Source organism: Schistocerca nitens, chromosome 3 (genome assembly GCF_023898315.1).
Source record: "Schistocerca nitens isolate TAMUIC-IGC-003100 chromosome 3, iqSchNite1.1, whole genome shotgun sequence".
Taxonomy (NCBI): domain Eukaryota; kingdom Metazoa; phylum Arthropoda; class Insecta; order Orthoptera; family Acrididae; genus Schistocerca; species Schistocerca nitens.
In genome coordinates, this window is record NC_064616.1 from 38651441 (window position 1) to 38679043 (window position 27603).

Genomic DNA, 27603 nt, shown 5'->3' on the forward strand with positions numbered 1-27603 from the left:
ATTTCAGCAGGATAATGCACGACCGCATGTTGCAGGTCCTGTACTGGTCTTTCTGGATACAGAAAATGTTCGACTGCTGCCCTGGCCAGCACATTCTCCAGATCTCTCACCAAATGAAAACGTCTGGTTAATGGTGGCCGAGCAACTGGCTCGTCACAAGACGCCAGTCACTACTCTTGATGAACTGTGGTATCGTGTTGAAGCTGCATGGGCAGCTGTACCTGTACACGTCATCCAAGCTGTGTTTGACTCAATGTGCAAGCGTATCAAGGCCGTTATTACGGCCAGAGGTAGTGGTTCTGGGTAATAATTTCTTAGGATTTATGCACCCAAATTGCGTGAAAATGTAATCACATGTCAGTTCTAGTAACATATATTCGTCCAATGAATACCTATTTATCATCTGCATTTCTTCTTGGTGTAGCAATTTTAATGGTCAGTAGTGTATTTTAACATGATAATTTGACGGTGGCGTGCCGCTCTGTTGGACGACGAGCCTCTGGCGCGCGGTGTGAACGGTGACGGTGTGGCTGCGCAGATGAACGTGTCGTGCGTGGAGTGCGGCCCGCCGCCGGACGCGATCCTGCACATCCCGCCGCCGCCGCTGCCCACGTTCCTGCAGCGCGCGCTGGCGCACGACGCAGACGCGGCCGCCGCCGCCGCCGCCGCCGCAGCCGCCGAGGGGCAGCCCGCCTGCGCGGCGCCCTGTGCCTTCACGGACACGCCCGCCGTCGAGTACGTCGAGCTGCCCCGCCAAGGTAACGCCTCCTCGCTGTCCGACCGCATCCTTCCACAACGGTAGATCTGGAACACACAATATACGTCCCGTTTCGTACAGATTCGTCCGATTTCACATGCTGAGCCATACCACCGAAAAAATTCTCCTATCGTAGCACAAAAGGATGAATATCCTGCTGTGTATTGAAAGTCTCTGACTGAAAAGTGGGGTGCCAGCTGCCTCATTCTACCGTCCTCAGCACCTTTAAAAAATTTTAGCATACGAACATATTCGCGCTCTTTTCAACGTGCGGCTCACCTCTCATTCGCACAAGCTCCCCTAACAGTAACTCGCTCATCCCACTAGCCCATCGCTATAGGTTGCTCATATCCACCCACTCACACTTGTCTGTTCTCACTCACTCTTTCAGCCCAACTCGTTGTCATTTTTTCTTTGTGTCTCTGTAATGTCACTGTCCCCTGTGCCACAGTCACAATTCCCTTTGTTCTGTTCTACTAATACTGTCTACTCTCACTGTCACCCTCCCCCTTGCTCTCTCTCTCACTGCTACTTTCTCATTCATCCCTTCCCACTGCTGACGTATCTTCTCACTGTCACTACCCCTCTCTTCCTCGTTGTCACTGTCACAGACCCTGTCTCTCATTATCACTGGCTTTCACTTTCTCTTTCTCTTTATTCCTCTCTCACTTGCACTGTCTCCTTCACTCTTTTCCTAGAACTGTTCTGTCACTGTCAACTATGTTCCACTGCCACTGTGTCCCTCTCTTTCTCTCACACCGCCATTGTCTCCTTCGCACTTTCTAATCCTCAACCACTGTCTACTATCTACCAGTAATTGTCACTTTTCCGTCTCTTTGCCGCTGCCAGTGTCTTTTTCTCTCTCAGCGTGAATAATCGAGAATATGTTCGCATCACAAAACGTTTGAGAAAAATTTTAAACGTGCTGAGGAAAGTAGAACGATGCAGCTGGTACCTCATTTTTCAGACAGAGTCTTTTAAATAAACAGGAACATATTCGCATTTTTTGTGTCGCAATAGTTGCATTTTTCCACTGTTCCCTTCTTTTCCCTGCTGCATCAAGGCACGAAACTCATGGGAAAGGAAATGTATTGGTCAGAAAATTTCAGATAGTTTACTTATGTGAAACTGAAACGACTCATAGCGAATTTTACATCTCACGCCTGATTTTACGTGCCCAAAAATTCTGCAAGTGCTTCGGTACTACAACATGTGGTGTCCAAAACCCTTCAGATGGTGAGGAGATACTTTACAGCGTACGAGTATTTCTCCGTGCTACGTCACTTTATAAACTACGTTTCTGCCTTATACCGGATTTTAGGTGCATATTTTACGTGTACCAATAGGGTAACTTAGAACATCTGTATCTCGGAAACGGATAAATATATCAGGAAACTTTCAAGGTAGTTCGAGGTAGGACTCTTAGGAACATATCGTAAAAATTACAGCCATTTGATGTCCATAACCATCTTCGAATCCGCAGCTCGGCTTTGGTACCCAAAATCCATGTTTTTGGAGTGTTTCCCAGTAATGGATAAAGATTTTTGAAATCGGGAACATTTTACTCCCAGATAAATGCCTAGAGGCTATACAGTTAAAATTTGGGCTATTTTCTGCTGTTATTTATTATTTAGATTTCGCAACACACCAGATTTTACATGCATATTTTATGTGTAAAGGTGCAGTACATTTGAACCTCTGTATCTTGGAAACAGATAAAGATATCAAGACAATTATTAAGGATGTTTCAGATCGGGATCTTAGGAATATACCGTAAAAATTACAGCCATTTTCTGTCCATAGGCGTCTTTGAATCCGCGGCTCGGTTTTGTTTCGCATAAACCACGTTTTTGGGGTGTTTATCGATAGCGGATAAGCATTTTTGAAAACGGGAAGGTGACACATTTAGATAAATGCCTAGATAATATACCCTAAAAATTTGAGCTATTTTCTTCGGCTGTTTATTATTTATATTTTGCCTCACAACAAATATCATGTGTGATTTTTACTTGTATAAGTAAACTTGAACCACTGTTTCTCGGAAACGGTTAAAGATATCAGCCAAATTTTCAAAGCTATTCGTGGTCGTAATCTCAGGAACATATCGAAGAAATTTCAGATGTTTGCAGTGTATAGCCGTCTTCGAATCTGCGGTTCGCTTTTGGTAGCAAAAAACAACGTTTTTTGTGCTTTCTCGGAAACAGCCCATGAGCTAAATGGTGCCTCCATAAGTCTCTTAAAGCACGCCGTATGCCACATCTAATGCAAAAGAACCACCCAATCTGCTGCATTTGTCTAAGCTGGAGGAAATGTGCGATATTCAAACTTTTACCTGTACAAGGTATGATAGTTACAGTATGACGATTCTTCTGTGCCTAGCCCAAGGGCTACCCGAAACACTTGACCCTAATTTTCTATCACCAACAGAAAACGAGGTATAAGCAGCGAAAAAATCCACTTTTTTGCACATGCGCACCGATGACTGCTGCCCAGCGCGACAGTGAATGCCGCGTTGCAGCGCTGCGGGCACCTCACGTACATTATCGGATCAAAAGTATCCGACCAATAATATGGCGTGTGTCTACCCATCGCCCTTATGACGGATTGGGCTCTACTGGGAGCACTTTCAGTGAGGTGGCTGAATGTCTGTGAAGAAATACTGGCCCATTCCTCCTCAAGAGCCGAAACCAGAGAAGGTTGCCATGTTGGACACTAGCGTCTGGAGTGAAGTCTACATTCTAACTCATTCCAAGCGTATTAAGTTAAGATCGGGGCTCTGAGCATGCCGGTCCATTTCAGGAATGTTATTGTCCACAAACCATTGCCTTACAGATGTTGCATAACGACAGGGTGCCTTCTCAAATTGATAATAACAGTCGTCGTCCCCGAACTGTTCTTCTGCTATACAGTGTCTACAGTACTGTAAAATATGTTCATATCCTTCAGCCTTTAACGTTTTCTTAAGCGCAATAATGGGACAACAACCGAACCACGAGAAACACCCCCATACCGTAGTACCACTTCCTGCGTATTTCACTGTAGGCACTACACATGATGGCAGGTACCGTTGTCCGTGCATCCGCCAAATCCAAACCCCTCAATCTGATAATCCGGGAGTATAGCGTGATTCTGTCATCCACTGTCCAGTGGCGCCGGTGTTTACACCACCTCAAGCGTCGCTTAGCGTTGACTACGGAAATGTGTGGCTTGTGAGAGCTACTCCACCATTGTACGCCATTCATTTTAACTTGTTACAAACAGTCAACGTGCTGGATGGACTGCTAGCAGCTCTTTGGATCTTTCTTCCGCGGATTTCGTGCGGTTTCTTATAATCCCCTTCCGCATTGTTCGGCGGTATCTGTCCCTCAGTACATGACGAGTACCTGGTCTCGGTTTAGCTGCGGTTATTCCTCCGTATATCGTCTTTACAATCAAATCACCAACAGTCGAATACGGCAGCTTTAGAAAGGTTGGAATCTCCTTCATGGATTTGTTACTCACGTGACAGTTCAAATGGTTCAAATGGCTCTGAGCACTATGGGACTCAACTGCTGAGGTCATTAGTCCCCTAGAACTTAGAACTAGTTAAACCTAACTAACCTAAGGACATCACACACATCCATGCCCGAGGCAGGATTCGAACCTGCGACCGTAGCGGTCTCGCGGTTCCAGACTGCAGCGCCAGAACCGCGCGGCCACTTCGGCCGGCCGTGACAGTTCACTGAGCTCTCCTGACCGAGGTCGGATTGTAACCTATCGCGATTGCGGTTTATCGTATCGCGACATTGCTGCTCGCGTTGGTCGAGATCCAATGACTGTTAGCAGAATGTGGACTCGGTGGGTTCAGGAGGGTAATACGGAACGCCGTGCTGGATCCCAACGGCCTCGTATCACTAGCAGTCAAGATGACATGTAACGAATCGTGCAGCCACGTCTCGATCCGTGAGTCAACAGATGGGGACGTTTGCAAGACAACAACCATCTGCACAAACAGTTCGACAACGTTTGCAGCAGCATGGATTATCAGCTCGGAGACATGGCTGCGGTTACCCTTGACGCTGCATCACAGACAAGAGCGCCTGCGATGGTGTACTCAACGACGAACCTGGGTGCACGAATGGCAAAACGTCATTTTTTCGGATGAATCCAGGTTCTGTTTACAGCATCATGATGGTCGCATCCGTGTTTGGCGACAATGCACAAACGTACATTGGAAGCGTGTATTCGTCACCACCATACTGGCGTATCACCCAGCGTGATGGTATGGGGTGCCATTGGTTACACGTCTCGGTCACCTCTTGTTCTCATTGACGGCACTTTAAACAGAGGACGTTACATTTCAGATGTGTTACGACCCGTGGCTCTACCCTTCATTCGATCCCTGCGAAACCCTACATTTCAGCAGGATAATGCACGACCGCATGTTGCACGTCCTGTACGTGCCTTTCTGGATACAGAAAATGTTCGACTGCTGCCCTGGCCAGCACATTCTCCAGATCTCTCACCAAATGAAAACGTCTGGTCAATGGTGGCCGAGCAACTGGCTCGTCACAAGACGCCAGTAACTACTCTTGATGAACTGTGGTATCGTGTTGAAGCTGCATGGGCAGCTGTACCGGTACACGCCATCCAAGCTCTGTTTGACTCGATGCCCAAGCGTTTCAAGGCCGTTATTACGGCCAGAGGTGGTTGTTCTGGGCACTGATTTCTCAGGATCTATGCATCCAAATTGCGTGAAATGTAATCGCATGCCAGTTCTAGTTTCATATATTTGTCCAATGAATACCCGTTTATCATCTGCATTTCTTCTTGGTGTAGCAATTTTAATGACCAGTAGTGTATTATAGTGGAATAGAGAAGATTTAGAAACAGGAAGGAGAAATGCGCCAGAGATGTGCAATACAGTAAATAGAGTGGGAAATCTGACAAGCAATAAGAATGTAACGTACAAAGAATTATACAATAAAGCATCCAAATCTAAGGTTGTCAGGAAAAATCATAACTGAAACCTACAACAAACCCCATAAATTAAAGTGCCTCCATAGTAAAATATTGTGCGCAGGGGGACGAGCTGGGAGGCATTTCAAGAAGAGTGCATTATCAGTAAAATTAAGTAAAATTACTAAATCAAAAATGTAACCTGTGCTTATGAAGAATATATAGGCCTACATGATTAGTTTATAAGTTAAAATTAGCATAAGACACTGCTGTGAAAAGCAGAAACCTTCAAGATAAAACAACACAAGCTACAAATCCCAAGCACACTAAAGAGGGTTATGTTATTAAAAAACCAGGTTTCTTAAGGTAAAAACATGAAGAGGTATAAATAGAAAACAAGCCTTACTGACTATACATTTCGCAAGCACAGGTTCCGTTTTGTCTTTAGTCATTTTAATTAATTTTACTGATAATGCCCTCTCCCTCAGGTGCCTCCCAGACCATCCTACTGTGCATAATATTTTATCATGAAGGTAAGACTTGTTGTAGGTTCCTTTTATAAAATATTTGACGTTTACAGTTTTGCCTTCTTTTATACTGAAGATTTCGGATCACGACAGCACAACTTTGGAAGCTATCCGTTTTAGTGTTATAAATTAATTATGTTTTGGGCCACTTGATCTTGACAATTGCTGGCGCTCATTTAGCTCTGATCACTCTGCATAAAAAAATTAATTTTTTTCCTGACAAACGCTCCCGTTTATGTACTATCATGCGCAAAAGTATCCGAATGACTTGAACTGCGTTTCGCCTGATTTGCATGCAGCCCACAGAACGTAGCTGTCTTGCACGTCTTCTAATCCCTTTGCTGTACAGTCGTCTCACTATAGAAAGCGGATACCTCAAGACACCACTAGAGAATAGTGTTTTTAAGGTAATCAGTCCAGATTTAAATCAAGACCATGATGTTGCAAATACGGGGAAAACGTGTCATTATAGACGACACAGACCTTGTAAACTCATTTTTATTACTGTAAGGGTCATTTCAAGATCACTATGACACTCAATAAAATCTGGGTTCACTAACTCCGTCACATAGGTCAATCCAGCAATCTTTATACAAAATTAAATATTTTTACTAACAAGAAGACTATTTTTGTGCTGGACTAGGATTAGAACACACATTCGTGCCTTTCGTAGAGACCTTGAAGAGTTTGCAGTCTTGGAGAAAACAACGAAGTGATCAAACTATATTGTTCGGCGTGGGTCAGAAACCAAGAAAGAGGAGATCCAAATTCGAATCCTCGACCAGCACCAAATTTTTAAACGTCTCTAGATTGCATAAAATAAGAGCCCTGTTACATGAAGTGAACATTGGCTCATTAACTAAAATAAAGTTTATAATGAAAGGGACCTCATTGGCGACAGAGTTTCTTTTTGCCGCGACTTCCGTCTCTGCTATGGCCCAACCTATGCCGACTCTGCAGCACTTGATAGCCAAGAGATATGACATCTGTAACGCGGATTCTGAACTGCGGTGCAACCGGACGTTCATCACTTGGTATTACTGGACGAGAAAGGGATCTGTTCCTATTTGTTCAAAATATATTACGGAAGGCCAAGTTTGCTATATTCGTGATTGGGTCGTAACATACGATGCACTTAGCTTACAAATTAGACAAAGCGAAAAAAATTCAGTTCTCCATTAACTGGTTAATTATGCGCAGGCTTCTGACACGGAAATAATGCTAGCCTCACGTCAGCAGCCTGTAAGGAGGCTTATAGCCGTCATAGCCTCGATTCGAAGCCATTTTAAAGTTTTTACTATTTCAAGAAATTTCCTAATCGAGAATACCATAGCAAAGCATATAGTTGCCTAATACTTCGATTATTATTGCCATTGTTGCTATTAACTTCCTCATTCAGCTGCTTCTACACGCGTGCCTGAAGGAAACATTTAATGTTGCTTGGTCATTTTAAGAAGCAGTTGCTCAAAACCATGTAAATCTTCAGTTCGCAGCAAATGGTTGCGGCGTTCTGTGGCAAGTGGACCGCCAGAAGTAGTTATTCAGTTCTTTAAACGTCTATGGAATCCTTTCGAAGTTAATATCGTACATCTCCAATTACTCGTAGAGTACATTAAAACTAAATTAACTGATGAAGACGTTAGTTCAAACCAGAAATTGCGATACTTTACTTCATTTACTTGCACTTAGCAAAGACACCTGTAAAATACTAAACCCCACGTTCAAAGCAATAGGATGCTAATGTCTTCTATTAAATGTCAGCATCATTCTCTCTAGATGACTTTTCGTGGAATTACTCCAACTGTAGTATCCGCATCAAAAATGTAGAAAAATATTTCAACGTCGCAAAACTTACATGTATCTCAGTGGCCTTACACTTCGTCATGAACCAGAAATTCTAGCTCTGTGGAACACCAGTTTCAGCAAAGTGTTGCAGCGAAGACTGTGTACCTCTGCTCTCTCCCACCGGAATGTACGCAGGTGACTTATTGGACTCTATAACTATACTGCGACAATAATCTCGTGTGCAGGCAATGCATACGAATTGCAGAATTTACTACTGCCGTGGCTTCCAGTTCTGTATATGCCTGACCTAAACTGGTTCTGCGTCGTTTCAGGCCCCCAGATTCGGCAACGTCAAACTGACACGAACAGTGTGCTCAGACTGCCAACTTAATTGTTCGTTTAATTCGATTTTGTAATCACTGAAATGAAGGTCACGTGACCTTGCAACTTGTTTTATTTCGTTTCTTATTTTCTTGTGGGAGATTATTTTCCTGGTAAGCTCTTTCCTTTCTAACCAGCGAAATGCGGCAAAATGCGGCCAGTAATCGCTTCACAAACCGTTTAATCTTGAAACATGTTAAGCAGCAATGTTCACAACTTAAGCGATTAAGAAAAGCACATTGCCCATATAGGGAAAGGTTTAAGAATAAAAGCTGCGCAGTCTAGGCCAGACCGACCTTTTCGTCTCATGGAACTGTACTGTAGTTTGTCTAAGAGGTATCGCACGTTGTGTTCCTGTAGCTGTGGAAATCACTAGTTGAAGCCGAGATTAACATGTACCGGTATGGCACTGCTAAAAATACACAACGGTTAGCAACCGAAGGCTGAGTTCATTCTCCAACTGTGGTGTACTTATAACAGGGAAACCATGGGAGACCGTTTGTCCTCGCCTTCCTCCAATGAGCACTGGAAGCCATATACACAAATGTCTACAGTACTGCGTGAACTTTGAACGTTACAATTGACATTGTCTTCCTATAATAACAATTCTTTGTTTATAACAAATTAAAATTCGTAGAAGCGGCAGAATACGAACCCAATATCAGAAGATTACCAACTCACTGCTTTATCTACACTACTATCCTCCCACTTGTTTGATGCGCTATTACGGACGTTTGTGGCGTAACATGTGAGGTAGCACAGTTGACTAAAGTGCAATAGCTGGAGCAACGTGACGTTCATGAAAACGTAAATCTAAATTTTACCTGTAATCTCTGAAAACGATATCATTTTTAATTACTACGTATGATGCTTAGAGACAAAACACATTTATACGAAACTCTATACAGTACTCACAAGTAATTAATTTATTAAACCTTTTTCAAAGCATCTAACTGGGAGTGAATTTGATTTCTGAGTCGGAGGAAGTGCTCTGCAGCTTGTATAGCACTTCGTTTCCTTCTGTCTTGCAGTAGGCCCTTACTTGAGAAATGTCACAGCTCAAGGAATGTCGCATTCTTGCATCTTATGAAGACGAATACTGAACCCGCACTATTTCCCGTGCCGTAGGGTACAGAAAGTCTACGATACGTCTCTGAGGATGGCGGAGGAAGGCGACGTCTACCGGTGCCGTCGCCCTGAATCTGCACGGTCTATCTCGGAGGATCAAGACAACAGTCTACTCCACTGCAGTGACGAAGACCCTTTCAGAACTAACACAGAAATTAGAAACATCCTCCAGATAAATGTTAGCATATAGACGATTCGCCGTCGTCTCAACGAGAAAGGAAGGTATGGACGAAAAGCAGCGGTTAAGGAAATGTCGAAGAAGCAAGATAAGGCTGCCTGATTAAACCACTTTCGTACTGGGAGAATGTTATATTTACGGTCGAGAAGTTATTTTCTACTGCACCAAATACTTCAATCCATATATCTCGACCAAGTGGAGCGACATTCGATAGCAAATATGTCCATCAGAGTCAATGGTGTGACCGAACTGCAGTCACAGCATGGGGATAATTATCAGTAAGTGTTTGCTGCGTTTTGTGGCAACTGGACCATCCATTTTCTCGTCATTAGTACTGGTAAATATTGGATAACGTAACGCTTTCGTCTATTCGTCTGAAATTTTCTGGAGGCAAAATAATCTTCCAACATGACCGTTCTCGTGTCCACGCATGTAACTGTGTAAAACACTGGTTTCAAACAAACGGTGACCTTCATCTGTTAGACTGGCCTCCCAAAGGTGCTGACCTCAGTCCCACAGTGGACGTAGGGGCCAGTGGATTATAAAATGAAACGAATTATGTTTGAGGTCCCATAAGACCGACAAGTTATGCAGATATGTGACATCTAATTTAAGAAATAAGCAATGGAGTGGGCTCGAACGAGCGACTTTCTCTTTACAGTGTACAAAGCTTACCACTTGACCACGAGCAGATACGTTTTCGTAACAACTTGAGAAGACTGACGGACCTTCCTACGTACATTTCCACATCCCAAAATATCGCCAGATCGTGCTTATGGCCGGGCTCAGGGGTGGTCGGAACAGTGGCCACCTTTAGTGAACGACTCGGACTTGGTCCCTGTGGTGGCCGGCCGTCCGCTAAGATTTATTTCTAGTACTGTACTTTTTATTTCTAATACTGTTCTTTCTTGCAATCTCGATGAAATATTCTGAATGGCTTCCTTTTAAGATGTGACACTAAGTAAGTAAAATTCGTTGTTTGAGCCAAGATTTTACGTTTGGCACCTACGCTACGATTGCTCTCTAATGTCACATTCCGAGTAATCTTCATTAGTAAACGTACTCGTAATAAAAAAAATCTATATCACAGCAGTGCCATGTTGGCTTAGGGGTAACATGTTCGATTTCCATTGCGTTAGTTGGTAATGCGAGTCGGTTCGGATCTCGGCGGAGAAAAGCTGCGGTTTGGAAGTCTCTCTCTCGTTTCCCTCACTCTAACTACAAACTGCCAGAACGAAATACAGTGACTAAATCATACGACAAGCTCTGCTTCATAAGTCATCTCATAAACTCTATTCAGTACATTATAGGAGTGAGTAGAAATGTCTTTTTTGGAAATTCTGAGTTACTTCACAAGATGGACTCAGAAAAAGCTCAAAGGGACCATTAATGGCAGTAATTTGTGTGTTGCTTATCATTTAGGGAATCGTCACCAGAGGCAAACGGTAAGGAAGCAATTAACATACTGAGGCAAATCTGGAGGTGAAAATTGTATTGAATAGTAGAATTGCACGCTTTTTCATATCTTTCTTTTTGTATCTGCATCAGAAGAGATACACTTTCCTTTAAAATATAAATTTTCATTCCTGTGTAACATATTTGACCCATTTCACAATTGCAACTGGAACGCAGTTTTCTTTCATTACATCAAACTTCTATCGTAAGACAGAAATGAGTTGTGCACAATTGAACGGCATTTTCTGGTACATTTCAACCATGGTAATAGAATATATGCTTCTGCACGAGCAGTTACCACATGAGTAAGTTTGCCATCACTGTGTCGAAATTTTATGACACTTGCGTTAGCAGCTATGAATTCCTCACACTTTCCCCACACAGCATCTCCAAAACAAACAGATCTGATAAAACGTAGCAGAATACCAACTGTGTCACTTTCAGTTAGATTAGTTCTTCGTAACTCCGTTCATGGAATTTAAAATTAGATAGACACTCTGCATTTCCGTTGAAGAGGTAATGCGTCGCTTCCGCTCGGTGTATCACTTCTTTTTCACGCAAAAGGTGTGACGTTACAGATCATAACTCACTCGCGGTTGGAAGAGTGGCATAATGGTTAAGGCGATCAGTTGCTACTCCACAGGTGGGAGCTTCGCATCCTATCACTTTTACGAATATTAATTCATGGTTTGAGTTATTAGTTTAGGAGTACAACGAGAATTATTAAATGTTCATAATTTTAAAGAAGTCATAAGTATCTAACTGAGTATGAAGCGGAACCAAACGCTGGACTACGTCTACATCTACAGTTTTGCATCACTTTTTCCCTTTATGTATTGTGATTTCTGTTTGACATTAAAAGAAAATGATATCTCCTTTGTCCTTTCGTCGGTATTGGCGTCCTATCTGCATGTAAATAATGAGACCACAAATTAATATGATGCTTCTTCCCGACTTAAAAAAAAAAATACTTCTCTTTAATGCCTTACTGGAAATGACGTCATGCACCATGTGATACGAGTGTATTTAATGACTGAAAAGAGTAAAATTGAAAGCCTAGTTTCGATGTATAATCTGCTTCTCTTTAAAAGAAAGATTAAAGAGATAAGACAAACAATTTTCCGCTTCGTCGAGGGAAAACAAAACATTCATTTGTCATAAGCAAAATTTTCTCCCTAACAACATAATAATTCAATAACGTGTACAGTTTCCGTCCTCCTCTACAACTGCGGTAAGCCGCCGGGGGTAACGAGGCAGCAAGTTTGCGGATGAAACTCTTATTCTGTGACAGCTCTTCCCATGCGTCATGAACTGCTTTGGACGACGCTTGGTTGTCGGTGCTGGTCCTCTACACCTAATAATTTTCCCCATATCTCTTGATACGTGCTCTATGGGACTACATAGTATTTCCCAGTACTAATTACGAGAAAATGGACGGTCCAGTTGCCACAAAACGCAGCAGCCACTTACTGATATACTGTGACTGCAGTTCGGTCGCACCACTGACGCTGATGGACATATTTACTATCGAATGTCACTCCACTTGGTCGAGATATATGAACTGAAGTATTTGGTGCATTAGAAAATAACTTCTCGACCGTAAATATAACATTCTCCCAGTACGAATGTGGTTTAATCTGGCAGCCTTATGTTGCTCCTTCAACATTTCCTTAACCTCTGCTTTTCGTCCATACCTTCCTTCTCGTTGAGACGACGGCGAATGGTCTATATGCTAAAATTTATCTGGACGATGTTTCTAATTTCTGTGCTAGTTCTGAAATGGTCTTCATCACTGCAGGAGTCCACTGTTCTCCTGATCCTCCGTGATAGCCTGTGGGCATTCAGGGTGACGATACCGGTTGACGTGGCCTTTCTCCGCCATCCTCTTCACTTAGAGATGTACCGTAGACTTTCTGTACCCTACGGCACGGGAAATAGTGCGGGCTCAGTATTCGTCTTCATAAGGTGCAAGATTGCGACATTCCTTGAACTGCAAGACAGAAGGAAACGAAGTGCGATACAAGGTGGAGAGCACTTCCTCCGACTCAGAAGTCAAATTCACTCCCAGTTACATGCTTTGAAAAAAGATTTAATAAATTAATTCCTTGTGAGAACTGTTTACAGTTTCATGTGAATGTGTTTTGTGTCGAAGCATCATACGTAGTAATTAAAAAATGGTATTGTTTTCTGAGATTACAGTTAAAGTTTAGATTTACGTTGTGATGCACGTGACGTCGCTCCGGCTATTGTATTTTAGTCAACCGTGCTACCTCACATGTTACACAATAAGCGTCTGTAATAACACTTTATACAAGTGGGAGGATAGTAGTGTAGATAAAGCAGTGATTTGGTAATCTTCTGTCATTGGGTTCGTATTCTGCCACTTCTACGAATTTTAATTCGTTACAAACAAAGAACTGTTAGTTTGAAAATGAATTCAGCCTTCAGTTGCTAATCGTTGTGTATTTTTAGCAGTACCATACCCGTACATGTTAAACTCGGTTTCAGCTAGTGATTTCCACAGTTACAGGAACACAACTTGCGATACTAACAAACTACAATGCACCGCCATGAGACGAAAGGGTCGATCTGGCCTAGACTTGCAGTCTTTATTCTTAAACCTTTCCCTATATGGGCAATGTGCTTTTCTTATTCCCCAGAGTTGTGAACGTTGCAGCTTAACATGTTTTAAGATTAAACTAAATACCTTCACCTACGACTACGTTAGAAAAAAAAATCTTCTTAACAGGGGTAAATAGCGGTTTGTGAAGCGATTACTGGCCGCATTTTGCCGCATTTCGCTGGTTAGAAAGGAAAGAGCTTACCAGGAAAATAATCTCCTACAAGAAAATAAGAAACGAAATAAAACAAGTTGCAAGGTCACGTGACCTTCATTTCAGTGATTACAAAATCGAGTTAAACGAACAATTAAGTAGGCAGTCTGAGCACACTGTTCGTGTCAGTTTGACGCTGCCGAACATGAGGGCCTGAAACGACGCAGAACCGGTTTAGGTCAGGAACTGGAAGCCACGGCACTAGTAAATTCTGCAGTTCGTGTGCATTGCCTGCACACGAGATTATTGTCGCAGTATAGTTATAGAGTCCAATAACTCACTTGCGTATATTTCGGTGGGAGAGAGCAGAGGTACACAGTCTTCGCTGCAACACTTTGCTGAAACTGGTGTTCCACAGAGCTAGAATTTCTGGTTCATGACGAAGTGTAAGGCCACTGAGATACGTGTAAGTTTTGCGACGTTGAAATATTTTTCTACATTTTTGATGTGGATACTATAGTGGAGCAATTCCGCGAAAAAGTGAACGTGGGCCACGTAAAATGAGTTTATTGGAACGGAAAACAAATTGACCTTTTGCAATTATTTCTTCCCTGTAGTACTTGAAATACGTGATTTCGAGCAAGTCATCTAGAGAGAATGATGCTGACATTTAATAGAAGACATTAACATCCTATTGGTTTGAAAGTGTGTTTACTGCCAGTTTAGTATTTTACAAGTTTCGTTGCTAAGCGCAAGTAAGAGAAGCAGTGCAACGCTATTTTTGTTAGGAAGTAACGTTTTCATCAGATAGTTTAATTTTAATGTCATCTACGAATAACTGTAGATGTCCGATATTAACTTAAAAGGTATTCCCTATACGCGTAAAAAGCTAAATAACTACTTGTGAGCCGCGCGGGATTAGCCGAGCGGTCTGATGCGCTACAGTCATGGACTGTGCGGCTGGTCCTGGCGGAGGTTCGAGTCCTCCCTCGGGCATGGGTGCTTGTGTTTGTCCTTAGGATACTTTAGGTTAAGTAATGTGTAAGCTTAGGGACTGATGACCTTAGCAGTTAAGTCTCCTAAGACTTCACATACATTTGAACAACTTGTGACGGTCCATTTGGTACAGAACGCCGCAACCATTTGCGGCGAACTAAATATTGACCTGATTCTGGGCAACTGATTCTGAAAATGATCAGGAAATATCAAATGCTTCCTTCAAGCATGAGTGCAGCAGCAGCAGAATGAGGAAGTTAATAGAGATAATGGCAATAATAATCGAAGTATTCGGCAACTTCATTCTCTGCAATGCTATTACTCGATCTAGCTAATTGCTTGAAATAGTAAATATTTCAGAATGACTTCAAATCGAGGCTATGATGGCTAAAAGCGTCTTTAGAGCCCGATAACATAAGGCTAGCATAATTTCCGTGTCAGGTTCCTCCTTTTAATTAACCAGTTGATATAGAGCTGAATTTTTTTTCACTTTGTCTAAATTGTGAGCTAAGCGCATTACACTTTACGACACAATCATGAATGTTGCAAATGTGGGCTTCAGTGGTTTTGTGGACTGATCCTAGTTTATTAGTTGCGAGGTTTGTGTTTGATTTCCTCTTCCGCCATGTATTTTAAAGAACCACAAACATATCTCCTTCTCGCATAGTAACATCAAGTGAAGAACATCAGGTGTTATCACAGTTCAGAATCAGCGTTATAAACATCATATTCCTTCGCTACCGACTCCAGCTGGTCTCCAGTAAAAGCATATATGTGGGTTCGAAAGCTGGTCCAGCTCAAAAATAGTCTTGGTTTCATTTGAAGCTCTAGCATACACGAGTACACCACAGTACTAGTGATAAATAATTTTAGCCGGCCGCGGTGGTCTCGCGGTTCTAGGCGCTCAGTCCGGAACCGCGCGACTGCTACGGTCGCAGGTTCGAATCCTGCCTCGGGCATGGGTGTGTGTGATGTCCTTAGGTTAGTTAGGTTTAATTAGTTCTAAGTTCTAGGCGACTGATGACCTCAGAAGTTAAGTCGCATAGTGCTCAGAGCCATTTGAACCATTTTTCTAGGGGACTGATGACCACAGATGTTAAGTCCCATAGTGCTCAAAGCCATTTGAACAATTTTTTTATAAATAATTTTCATTTTTAATGTGTTTTCGTGTGTTGTCAATAGTAACGATAGCTGCCGTTATTTCAAACACACACACATCTCACTACTGGTGAGGAAACAATTCGTGAATAGGAAACAACAACGGTAGATGTCGGGTTTGATTCCCGCTCGGGCAAAAGAATTTGTATCCACATTTCAAATTCAAACATCTCGCTGTTCGTGAAAAAGTTCGATATCTGACGTCTAATTTTACTTACTTAACAATATGACTACGTGCTAGATTCGAGTCCCCGTCACAAAACTTTACATAATGGCACTTTGTTTTAAACACGTGCAAACTTTGTTACTTGAAATCATATTAAACGTTTTCCGTGGTTACTTAACAGGGAGATAAGAGTCTTGATATGATTCCAGGAAGTGCAGAAAAATTTTCAAGTTGAGATTTCCTGACTGATACTGATTAAAACTTCGATATTTCAAAACTCTTTATTCCCAGTCACCAGTGACGAACGTTACTACGATCGAGTCTCGGTCAGGCACGAAAACTTTGCTTAGTTACAATAGCAGTGGGTGCTTGGCTTCAATTAAGTTCCAGAACAGGAAAGTTCATTATGTCGTTTAAAGTTCAAATATGTGGCAAACAATTGCTCAGTCATGAGTACATAGAAATTACTGGTGATACGATGTTAATGTTGAGATTCCCATAGAGCGTTGCCACTGTTAACCGGGTTGCTCTAAAATGTTTAGTAAAACATCCAATTTATGAAAAACCACTCGTATCAGATGTGGTAAAACCTTAGTCCGAATTCTCAGAGAACTTTAGTAGTCCAGATATTGTCTAAAAATATCTTATTCATAAAAATATTAATTTTGCCTAAAGATTGCTGGATAGACTTATGAGGCGGAGTTAGTAAAATCAAATTGTAATGAGTGTGATAGTGATGTTGAAATCCCTGTTATAAAACTGAGTTTACAAGCGTTAAGGACTGTCTCATCTCTAATGACACGTTTCCAAGTATTTGCGACATCGTTGTTTTCATTTACATCTGGCCTGATTTCCTTAAAAAACAGTGTTCTCTAGTGTCTCTTGTGGCATCTATTTTGTATAGTCAAACGACTGTACTGCAAAGAAATTAGAGGACATACAAGTCAGTTACATTTTGTGGGCTGCAAGCAAATCAGCCGGCCAGAGTGGCCGAGCGGTTCTAGGCGCTTCAGTCTGGAACCGCGCCACCGCTACGGTCGCAGGTTCGAATTCTGCCTCGGGCATGGGTGTGTGTGATGTCCTTAGGTTAGTTAGGTTTAAGTAGTTCTAAGTTCTAGGGGACTGATGACCTCAGAAGTTAAGTCTCATAGTGCCCAGAGCCAACCATGCAAATCAGGCGAAACGAATGTCAGGTCTTTCGGATACTTTTGGGTAAGATAGAACCTCAGGTTTTTATGTTTTGTTGTATAATTCTTTTTACTTTCTCTTCTTATTGTTTGTCACCTTCCCCACTCTGTTTATTGTATTACACATCTCTTCCGCACTTCTACTTCGTGTTTCTAAACCTTCTCCATCATACTGTAATACTTTCGCATACTTGAACTCCATGCCTCAGGTACTAGACAGGATTCTGTAACAATATGAATACAGGTTATTTCCTATCCAAAGTATCTATAGTTCGCCTATGAGAATGTCATTCTCTTTACTACAATGATTTTTCATTGTTGCTTCCGTACTTGTATTTGGCGCCTCCTAGTAACGTTTACTTTACTAGCGACACCACCCGACCCCGATTCTGTCAATACCTGTATACATAGTGGAGCGCGGATCGGCCACCAGCAGTTCACTCCCGGGCAGTGTTTACAGATTTTGATGGAGGCTTTATTCTGCGTTGCAATGACTAATGAATCACATCGCACTTTTTAAGTATTCTTCTATAGGTTTATTCTTGATGGTTTTTATGCCCTCTCTTACGGTGTTTTTCACGCTCGCTATCGGCTATTTCACGAATGCTTTTCAGCTGTAATTATAACATTTTTATATGCATTCCTGTCCCTTACGTCTTGCATATTCAGGTTTTGGTTTTCGTTGTTGAGTATATAAGCTAAGGATAGGACCACGCACGGTTATTTTTGTGTCCATTTTTCATTGTATTTCCAGATAACCTGATTATTCCCTATCCGACATCGTCTTTTAGGCAATAAAGAGCTTTCTGCAGCTTGGGACTGTCTTTAATATTAATCACAATAGAAGGTTGTTGCACCATAGAGCCACAATGGATTGGAATAAACTTCTTCCTCTCAACATCTTGTAGAAGGTGACATTGAGAAACAATTTCTTAAAGATTTGAAACCATGCGCGAAGTTCGTTGGAAGTTGCTAAGTGCCCTCTTTCTGAAATGCTTTGTCAGGGTATTTGGGCACCGTCAGTTACTACGGTACCTCAAGACAAATACACAGTTTCTAATACTATACTTGTCTCAGTGCGTTAAACATTTAACAAAGTATTATACCTCTTAACGACCAGATTATGGCAGCATTTGAAATTTTTAAATTCGGTCAATAATTTCGTGACATATTTAAAATCAAATTTTTGTCACCTCTGAGGTCGTAGATAGGCACCCTGCAATTTGTTCCGAGTTTATGTCGAAGACTCAAAATAATGCCATACATACTTTTTCGTTTTGCCAAATTTCAGTTTTAAGTGGTTAAACACACCCCAGATGGTAATTCGGCATGATAGGCATGGAGGGTATCTTCGAAGCTATAATAAATATGAAATGTAGATCATATAAAACTTAAAACGTAGTTAACGTTCTTGAAACGATATAATCATCTTCTGGAATAATCTGAAATTTCGGAAAACACCCCACCACAATTAATTAATTTTGAAAAAAGAAACTTCGTTACAATACGTATTAAAGAAGCTTCCATGCTACATACACCTATGTAAAATAAACGTAGTTCCTTAAACACCATGTTTGAAAAATAAGCTGTATTCAGTGTGCTGTCGGAATGTTTTCAGCATACCTAGTTAAAATAATTAAACTTCCATTATTAATCTAATCAATTATTTTACTTATTTTTGTTTTGTTTTGAACTGTTATTTTAAGTTTTACATTCGTTTTTTTAGTTTACCATTTCAAATACATACATTTTGTTAATTGAAAATAATAAGTAACTCATTATTACGATACAAATCGAGTACAACAATGATAATCTCTGAAGAAAACAACTGCTTAAAATATAACGTTTTGCATTCATCACGCACATAAACTGAATGAAATTTCTCCACATAATGCAGACAATGGACAACATAATATAAAACAAAATTCTGTAGAATTTCAAATTGTGGTGAGCGATCTTCTAAACATACTGATTTGTATCAGGCATATTTCAGCACATTGGAAACCCTTGGCGAAGAGAACTGATTAAGTACTAATGACTGCAGTTGGATTACTTTATTTCTCAAGTGGAGATTGACATCATAATCATTCAACAGACCTTAATCGGAAAACCGTCTCACAAAATCCTTCCACACGAATGCCATATGCGACAATGTACCTGTCTCGTCAAGCCTTTTGGAATCACCAGATTAACTAGTGATGAAAAAGTTCCTTGTGCTCAGGCACGATGTTCAAAACGGTTCTTTTACAATGACCACCCCAAGAATCTAGCAATAATACAGATTTTCTCCCGCACAGGGAAAGAAGACTTCTTTCGAATATCTTTTGACCTGGTCAGACGTTAGTTTATCATATATCGGTACGGTCACGAGAACATTTGGAGGTTCAAAAAAATATTGCCGAATTCTTGGTCCACAGTCTTCATTAGTTTCTTTCAAAACTATGAAAAGAGGGGCTGAGAGTGTGAAAACTGTTTTGAATATAGTACTTGAGAATAAGGAACTTGTTCATACGGCGATCGCAAGAGACTCGACAGTACGGGTACAATCATTGGACGTATATGACTTTCGTTGTTGGAAAAACTTTGTGTGAAGTTTCTCAAATCTAGTTCTCCTGAATGATTATGATGCCACTCTCCTCGTGAGAAACAACATAACGAAGCCGCAGTCACTAGTACTTAGTCAGTTTTTTCTGCCATGGTTTTCCAATGTACTGAAATATTCCCGGTACAAATCAGGGTATTAGAGGATTACACGTGACAATTTGAAATCCTACTGATTTTTGTTTTATATTTGTTGTCCGTCATGTGTATAATGTGAAAAAATTCTTTCATTTAATGTGCACGGAGTAAAAAAAAAGTTATGTTTCAAGCATTTTCTTACAGATTATCATTGTTGTAATAATTTCGTTTTGTAATAATGAGTTACATATTATTTTCAATTAATGAAATATATGTATTTGAAAAGGTAAACTAAAAAACATGAGTGTAAAACGTAAAATAACAATTTATATGAAACCTACTTTACATATATCATGGTTTCGAAGATATTCCCTCGAAACTTGACATACCAAATTACTTTTCAGAGGGTGTTTTACCCCATAAAAGTGAAATTGGACAAAATCCAAAAAATACTCATTGCATTATTTTCACTCATCTACATACCCACCAAGTTTTATCAAGATGGTTTATTTACATCTAGAGATGTTTTCTTGTAACTATATGTGGGGCAGAGATGAATGGGGAATCATTCTAGCGACGATACGACGAGCGAATGGGGAACTCACTGACATGAGCGACTTTGGAAAATTGCAGAATATTATGCTGCGACGCCTGGATTCTCATAAACGGCGAAGCGGAACAGCTGTTCGCGTGAGCATCTACAGAAAGTAGTTGGAGGATGGTGAAACGACGAATTGGAGACACATTGTTGGACGCTCACGTGTAATTACAGCTATTAGTTTGTTGGTTAGTTACTTGTTCCACATATCATATTCACGATTAATATTATGATTAAGAACTTGCCAGTGGAACAAACATGAAACTTATACAGGTTAGACATTTGTGAAAAGTAAATGAAAACTTTAATCTTAAACGTAATTATGAATATCACCCGAAGATTGTATGTGCATGCATGCAGAAGCTCTGTCTTTGTAAAATGGGAAGAGTCTTTTGAAAATGAAAACTGTGTAGTCCTCTGCTTAAGTAAAAATTCACCCCAACATTCTGTCATCATTCATTTAGGAGTTATAGTCTTGTGAAATCGACTGACTCTTTTTGAGAAACCCCGTATTTGGCATGCAACAATGTTTAAAATACGAGGTTGGTTCAATAAATACCATGTTAGGAATGAAGAAGCCATTGTCTCGAAAACATATATTTTTTCAACATAGTCCTCTTTTAATGATATAAACGTTTCCCAACGCCCCGGCAATTTTTCAGCTCTTCCACAAATAGGAATTGCCAAGCTCTCTATATGCTTCTGTCCCTGTGATGACATCCTCATTTGTGAAATATTTTTAGTACTGATCAGTTTTGTCACGTATAGGAGCATGAACAAATCACAAGGAAGCAGGTCGAGCGAAAACTTGGGTAATTGCAGCAAGCAATTCATTTGGTCTTACGGTGATAACGGCAGATGAATGCGCTGTGATGAAACGGCACTTTCTCCCTCGCCAAACGTAGCTGTATTTCCTTCAGTTAGTTGTAGAGATAGTCCAAGACCTCTGTGTAGTATTCTCCTACATCTATATCTACGTCTGCATACATACTCCGCAAGCCGCCTTACCGTGCATAGAGGAGGTCACTTTGTACCGCTGCGCTGCTAGAAATTCCGTTTCTTGATCCACTCACAAATGGAGCGAGGGAGAAACGACTATCTATATGCTTCCGTAAGAGCCCTAATTTCTCTTATCTTATATCAGCAGTCTTTACGCGAGATATACGTTGGTGGTTGCAGAATCATTCTGCCGTCTGCAGGAGATGCCTATTTTCTAAATTTTCTCAGTAGTGTTTCACGAAAAAAACGCCTCTTATCTCCGGAGATACTCATTTCTGTTCATCTACATCTACACTTACACACTTAAGTGCCTGGCAGAGGGTTCATCGAAACACCTTCAGCCTATTTCTTCTTCGAACAGTAAGCTCTGATTTCTCTTCTTCTACTACGATGATCATTTCTCCTTATGTAGGTGGGCTTCAATTAAACATTTCTTCATTCGAAGAAGGAAGATGGTGATTGAAATTTCGTGAAAAGAATTCGCCGTGACGAAACACGCCTTTGTTTTAAGGATTGCCACCTTAACCTTGATATCACAGTTGTAATATTCTCTCCCCTATTTCATGATAATATAGAACGTGCTGCCCTTCTCTGAACTTTTTCGATATGTATAGACTGTCGCTTTAGTAGATCTGTTGCATCTTGTAAGTGTTGTAACAATCAAACGCCATCTTTCGTTCGCCTTCCCTACAGCATTATATCTGTGATCGTTCCAATTTAAGTTGTTCGCAACTGTAACCCTTTGGAGTTTAGTTGAATTGACAGCCTTTAAATTCTTATGATTTATCGCGTAGTCGTAACTTACTGGATTCCTTTTAGTAGTCATGTGGATGACCTCACACTTCTCATTATTTAGGGCCAATTGCCACTTTTCGCAGCTTATTTATATCTTCCAATCGTTTTGCAGTCGTTTTCGTTCTTCTGATTATTTTACTAGACGTTAAATGACAGTTTCATCTGCAAACCGTCTTACAGGACTAGTCAGATTGTCCTAAATCGTTTATACAGGGTGAACATCAATAAAACCGACAAACTACTGGAACAGATTCCTCACTGGAAATGGAGGAAAAAGGTTCCACGAACACGTATTCAGTAATGGCCGATGTGCGTGCTACGACAAGTCGTCACGGAACACAGTACGGAGCTGTATCGCATCCACGTCACAGTAGATGTTCAAAGTGGCCTCCACGGAATTCCAGGTGATAGGGATAGTATAGCGGTTGTCATGGAAGATACACATAACCGTGCCTTGATTTATACCATGTTAGCGGGCCACTTGACTGGAGCTTGTACTAGGATTCGTCTAAATATCCTGTAGAGCCTGGTCCTCCAAATGTGATATACACACAGTCCACCAACTCCCTGCGCATTGCCGGCCGGTGTGGCCGAGCGGTTCTAGACGCTTCAGTCTGGAACCGCGCGACCGCTACGGTCGCAGGTTCGAATCCTGCCTCGAGCATGGATGTGTGTGATGTCCTTAGGTTAGTTAGGTTTAAGTAGTTCTACGTTCTAGGGGACTGATGACCTCAGATGTTAAGTCTCATAGTGCTCAGAGCCATTTGAACCATTTTGAACCCTGCGCATTCGTCTGTCTGAAGGGACCCACGAGCACACAAACACTCAAAAAGGGATTGAAACGTTTTGTGACGTGGGTGGTGTCTGTAAGGGTATTTGGTTTGTTATAGCCGTGCTGTCTATCGCCCGTTTCCATCTACTTGGCCGTACACACACACCATATCGATTTGTCCCCGACGTGAATACCGTTTACAGTAAAAAGGACTTGCAATACGGCGGTCGAACACCCCCGAATGGGGCCTCCCGGCCAACAACGCCATCCGATCATTTCATTTCATTTTTTAGTACGCTGCGTGAGTCACTCAGCCTGCAACACACCAGGAACACACGGCACGTGTTCAGAGGAACTGTCATTCGTCAGCGCCATCTACCGTGGCAGTGATGCATTTTCAATCAAAAATCTGTCGGTTTTATCAATATGCACTCTGTATAGATTAGGAACAGCGAAGGAACTGTAACACTTCCTCGGGGAACGCCTGATATCACTTCTGTGTTACTCGATGACTTTCCGCCAACTACTATCAACTGTGAGCTTTGTGACGGGAAATCACGAATCCAGCTGCACAACTGAGACGGTACTCCGCAGGCACGCAATTTGATATGAAGCCGCTTGTGAGAAACGGTACCAAAAGCATTCTGAAAAATCTAGAAATATGGGTTCAGTTTGATACCCCCTGTCGATAGCACTCATTACGTCGTGAGAATAAAATTTTAGTTATTTTTCACAAGACTGAATACATGCTAACTATGTGTCAATACATCATTTTCATCGAGGTAATCCGTAATGTTCGAACACAATATATGCAGCCGGCCGAAGTGGCCGTGCGGTTAAAGGCGCTGCAGTCTGGAACCGCAAGACCGCTACGGTCGCAGGTTCGAATCCTGCCTCGGGCATGGATGTTTGTGATGTCCTTAGGTTAGTTAGGTTTAACTAGTTCTAAGTTCTAGGGGACTAATGACCTCAGCAGTTGAGTCCCATAGTGCTCAGAGCCAATATATGCTCTAACATCCTACCATAAATCTAAAACAGTGATATGGGTCTATAATTCATCTCATTACACTATTTCCTTTCCTGAGTATTAGTGTGATCTGATCGACTAACCACTCTTAAGGTACGGATCTTTCCTCGAGCGAGAGGTTGTATATGACTGCTACGTTTAAAGTTGTTATAATACCATACTCAGATAGGAACCTAAGTGATAAATCTAGACCCGAAGACGCATTTATTAGGTGATTTAAGCTGCTTCGCTATAACGAGAATATCTACACGGTCCAGTCACATTAATACGACCACCGCCTATATTCGGTGTCAACGTGCAACAACCATTCACAGACGGCAGGTGCTAACACCAGCAGCGGAGGGTATATAAAGCACGTCCGGGTGACGCGGAAAGCCGCGCAATTAGCCGAGCGGTCTGAGGCGCTGCAGTCATGGACTGTCCGGCTAGTCCCGGCGGAGGTTCGAGTCCTCCCTCGGGCATGGGTGTGTGTGTGTTTGTCCTTAGGATAATTTAGGTTAAGTAGTGTGTAAGCTTAGAGACTGATGACCTTAGCAGTTAAGTCCCATAAGATGTCACACACATTTGAACATTTGGTGACGCGGAAAACAGTGCGGTCGTTGTCGTAATGCGGAAATGGAGCGATTTATTTGACATCCAAAATGGCATGATAATTGGCCTTCAGGCAAGGGTGGAAGCATTTTCGAAAAGGCAGAGTTTGTAAACTTATACCGTGCATGGGAAAATGGCGCTATCCAAAACCGGCGCCGAGGCAACTGTGGTGCAGCACAGGCTATATATAAGTGATAAGGGTGAACGCTGGCTGCGGACATTTGTGCGGACGAATAGAGGTGCAACTGTTGAGCAGCTGACCGCACAGATGAACCAAGGTGCTACCAACAGTGTCTCCTCAACGACCATTCAGTGAACGTTGCAACGTGAGGGCCTGCGCAGCAGGTACAGTCGTGGACAAATTGCATTTCGCCTGATTCTCATGCAACCTGCATAACGCAGCTATCTAGCAGGTCCTCTAATAGTTCCTCGGTACAGTCGTTTGACTATTGAAAATGGTTCCAACAAGTCACCACTAACACTGGTCTGTATCGCAATAACTCAAGATGTAAACTAATACCACGACACCACAAATATCAGGGAACACCTTATCACAGATAAGACTGTCCTTAAGGCTTGTAAGCTCACATTTATTACAATAAATGACACACAGTACCTGAAATGTTACCACTCTCATTATTACCTCAGATAGGTAATGCACGTAGTAAGTTCGTCGTATTCATGATTTCCTCTTCAAAGTAACATATCGTACTTATTATTTAACACAAAATGACATTAAAAATTTAAGTTATTCACGAGCAGCTAGTTGAGAATATGTGTGAACTTCAAATGACGCGACGAACCGTCTCATTCTGCATATGGATTCAAAACCATGTCATGCAGACTAAGCAAAGATTTCGTGACTGACGGAAACTAACAGTCATTCCTGATTAGGCATACAGAGAGTGATATACTTCGATTTTGGACAGTATCGGTTAGCAAATACCAACTTTAAATTACATAACGCAAATATTTTTAACGGACGCGAATTCCTACCCAGCATCTACTGTCCCTGTTAACGAACTACGAGAGATGTTAAATATTACTTCTTCACAAGTAACTTACTTCAAATGCTGTGAGGTAAAGCTTTGTGTTGGACAGGGATTCGAACCCAGAACCTGATCGGATTGTTATCGAAGCACAATCAGCTGTGACATATCAGATTTTCTCAGCAGTAGCTAGATGTTTTAACTGAAATTACGAGACGAAACATTAATTTCTTCCTTCCCAGGACTCCAATCCGGCACCTATCGCTGTTATATTCTAGAGAAAACGAACGTTAAATATGGGTTTGGTACACTGGCAGCGACATGTGAGCTTGTTTGAACTAGAAATAACATGACGAAGAGTTCAGTGCTGACTGGGAATCGAACCCCACACATATCGTTGTTGACCACACACAAAGAGACATCAGCTACCGAATTTTTCTCCACCAGCAGCTCGGAATAACATCCTTGAATTTACAGTGATCTCGCAAATAGTTCTGTGTCTGACTGGGAGACAAAAACGTCAGATATCGTTAGTGTTGACAACTAATGAAAATACATTAAAAATCAAAATTATTATCTACCAGCAGATAGGTGTTCTCATGCTAGAGCTAGATAATACATAATGAAAACTTTAGTGCCTAGGCAGGATTCGAACCCATTCACGCGCAATATGTGGAGATGTTGAGGAATCTGCAGTTTTGAATAAACAACAAATTGTAGTCGAGCTGTATTGTCATGAAGGGATCAAATTCCGCGTTAAGGGCGGTCTGAGTTGCATTCCCAGTTCAGAACCAATTTTATCAACATACAGAAGCTCAAATAAAAGATGGAATAAGTATCCTGTGAGCCTACATAGCGTTTTTTTCGTAACTAGAAATAAATAACTAGTATAAGGAAAGTTACTGGTGATAGTTTCTACATGTCCCCACTCCTAACTTTATTGTGGTTCAACCTAACGTCTACTTGGTAGAGAAGGAATATCATGTTTAATGTGAATCTCAGACCACAATGCCATTATACCTTCTTCACTTGGCGTAGCCAGAAGATAATAGAATCTGTCTCTCCCTATCAAAAATCATCGGAAGAAGTTGGAATAAAGTATATGAACCTATCATCAATCCAACAGACCACCAAATCATATTCTCTGTGATTCATTTTTCTATCGTAACGCCGTTGCGCCACACTGGGTGAGAATTCTGACACACAGGCTCCCTGTAGTGGTTTGCAGCATGTTCAGTACATTCATTTACTTGGTTGACCGAATCGCCATGAACTAGCTACCCAGTGCATACATTCGACTCTATTTTGTAATCACCGAAATAAAGTCACGTAACTGAAACCTACACAGAACTGCCAACAGTGTATGATGCAGAAATTTAAATAGGAAGTGTTCCTCTCCACTTGAGCTACTCTATTGTGCTATCTGTTTGTTGTAAACGTCGTACAGTGCTAAAGAAAAGCTGTAACTGTCTGTCTCTCAGAAGTCTACATCTGGCCATATGCATTACCTCACAACACTGTGGAATGCCGAAGTTCTGGAGGAACTGTTGTTCACTTCCAGAGGTGCTGTAGCTACGTCACAGCTAGTAGCGGTACGGTAAGCGTCGCGCACTGTAGATAAGACGACGCGGGTTCGAGTACATTCAGTGCTACACTTTTAAATACGCAATTCTGCTGTCTGCTGAAGTTATCAATCTAATGGAACTTTGAACATAATTCCCTT

The 27603-nt window shown here is 41.5% G+C and overlaps 1 protein-coding gene across 1 annotated transcript in view; it reads left to right on the forward strand.

Moving 5' to 3' along the window:
• Positions 1-538: 538 nt before the first annotated feature.
• Positions 539-27603, forward strand: part of LOC126248372 (uncharacterized) — a 148665-nt gene continuing 121600 nt past the window's right edge. Inside the window, exon 1 of the mRNA XM_049949301.1 lies at positions 539-758. Coding sequence (XP_049805258.1) covers positions 539-758 — 220 coding nt within the window. The remainder of the gene's footprint in view (positions 759-27603) is intronic.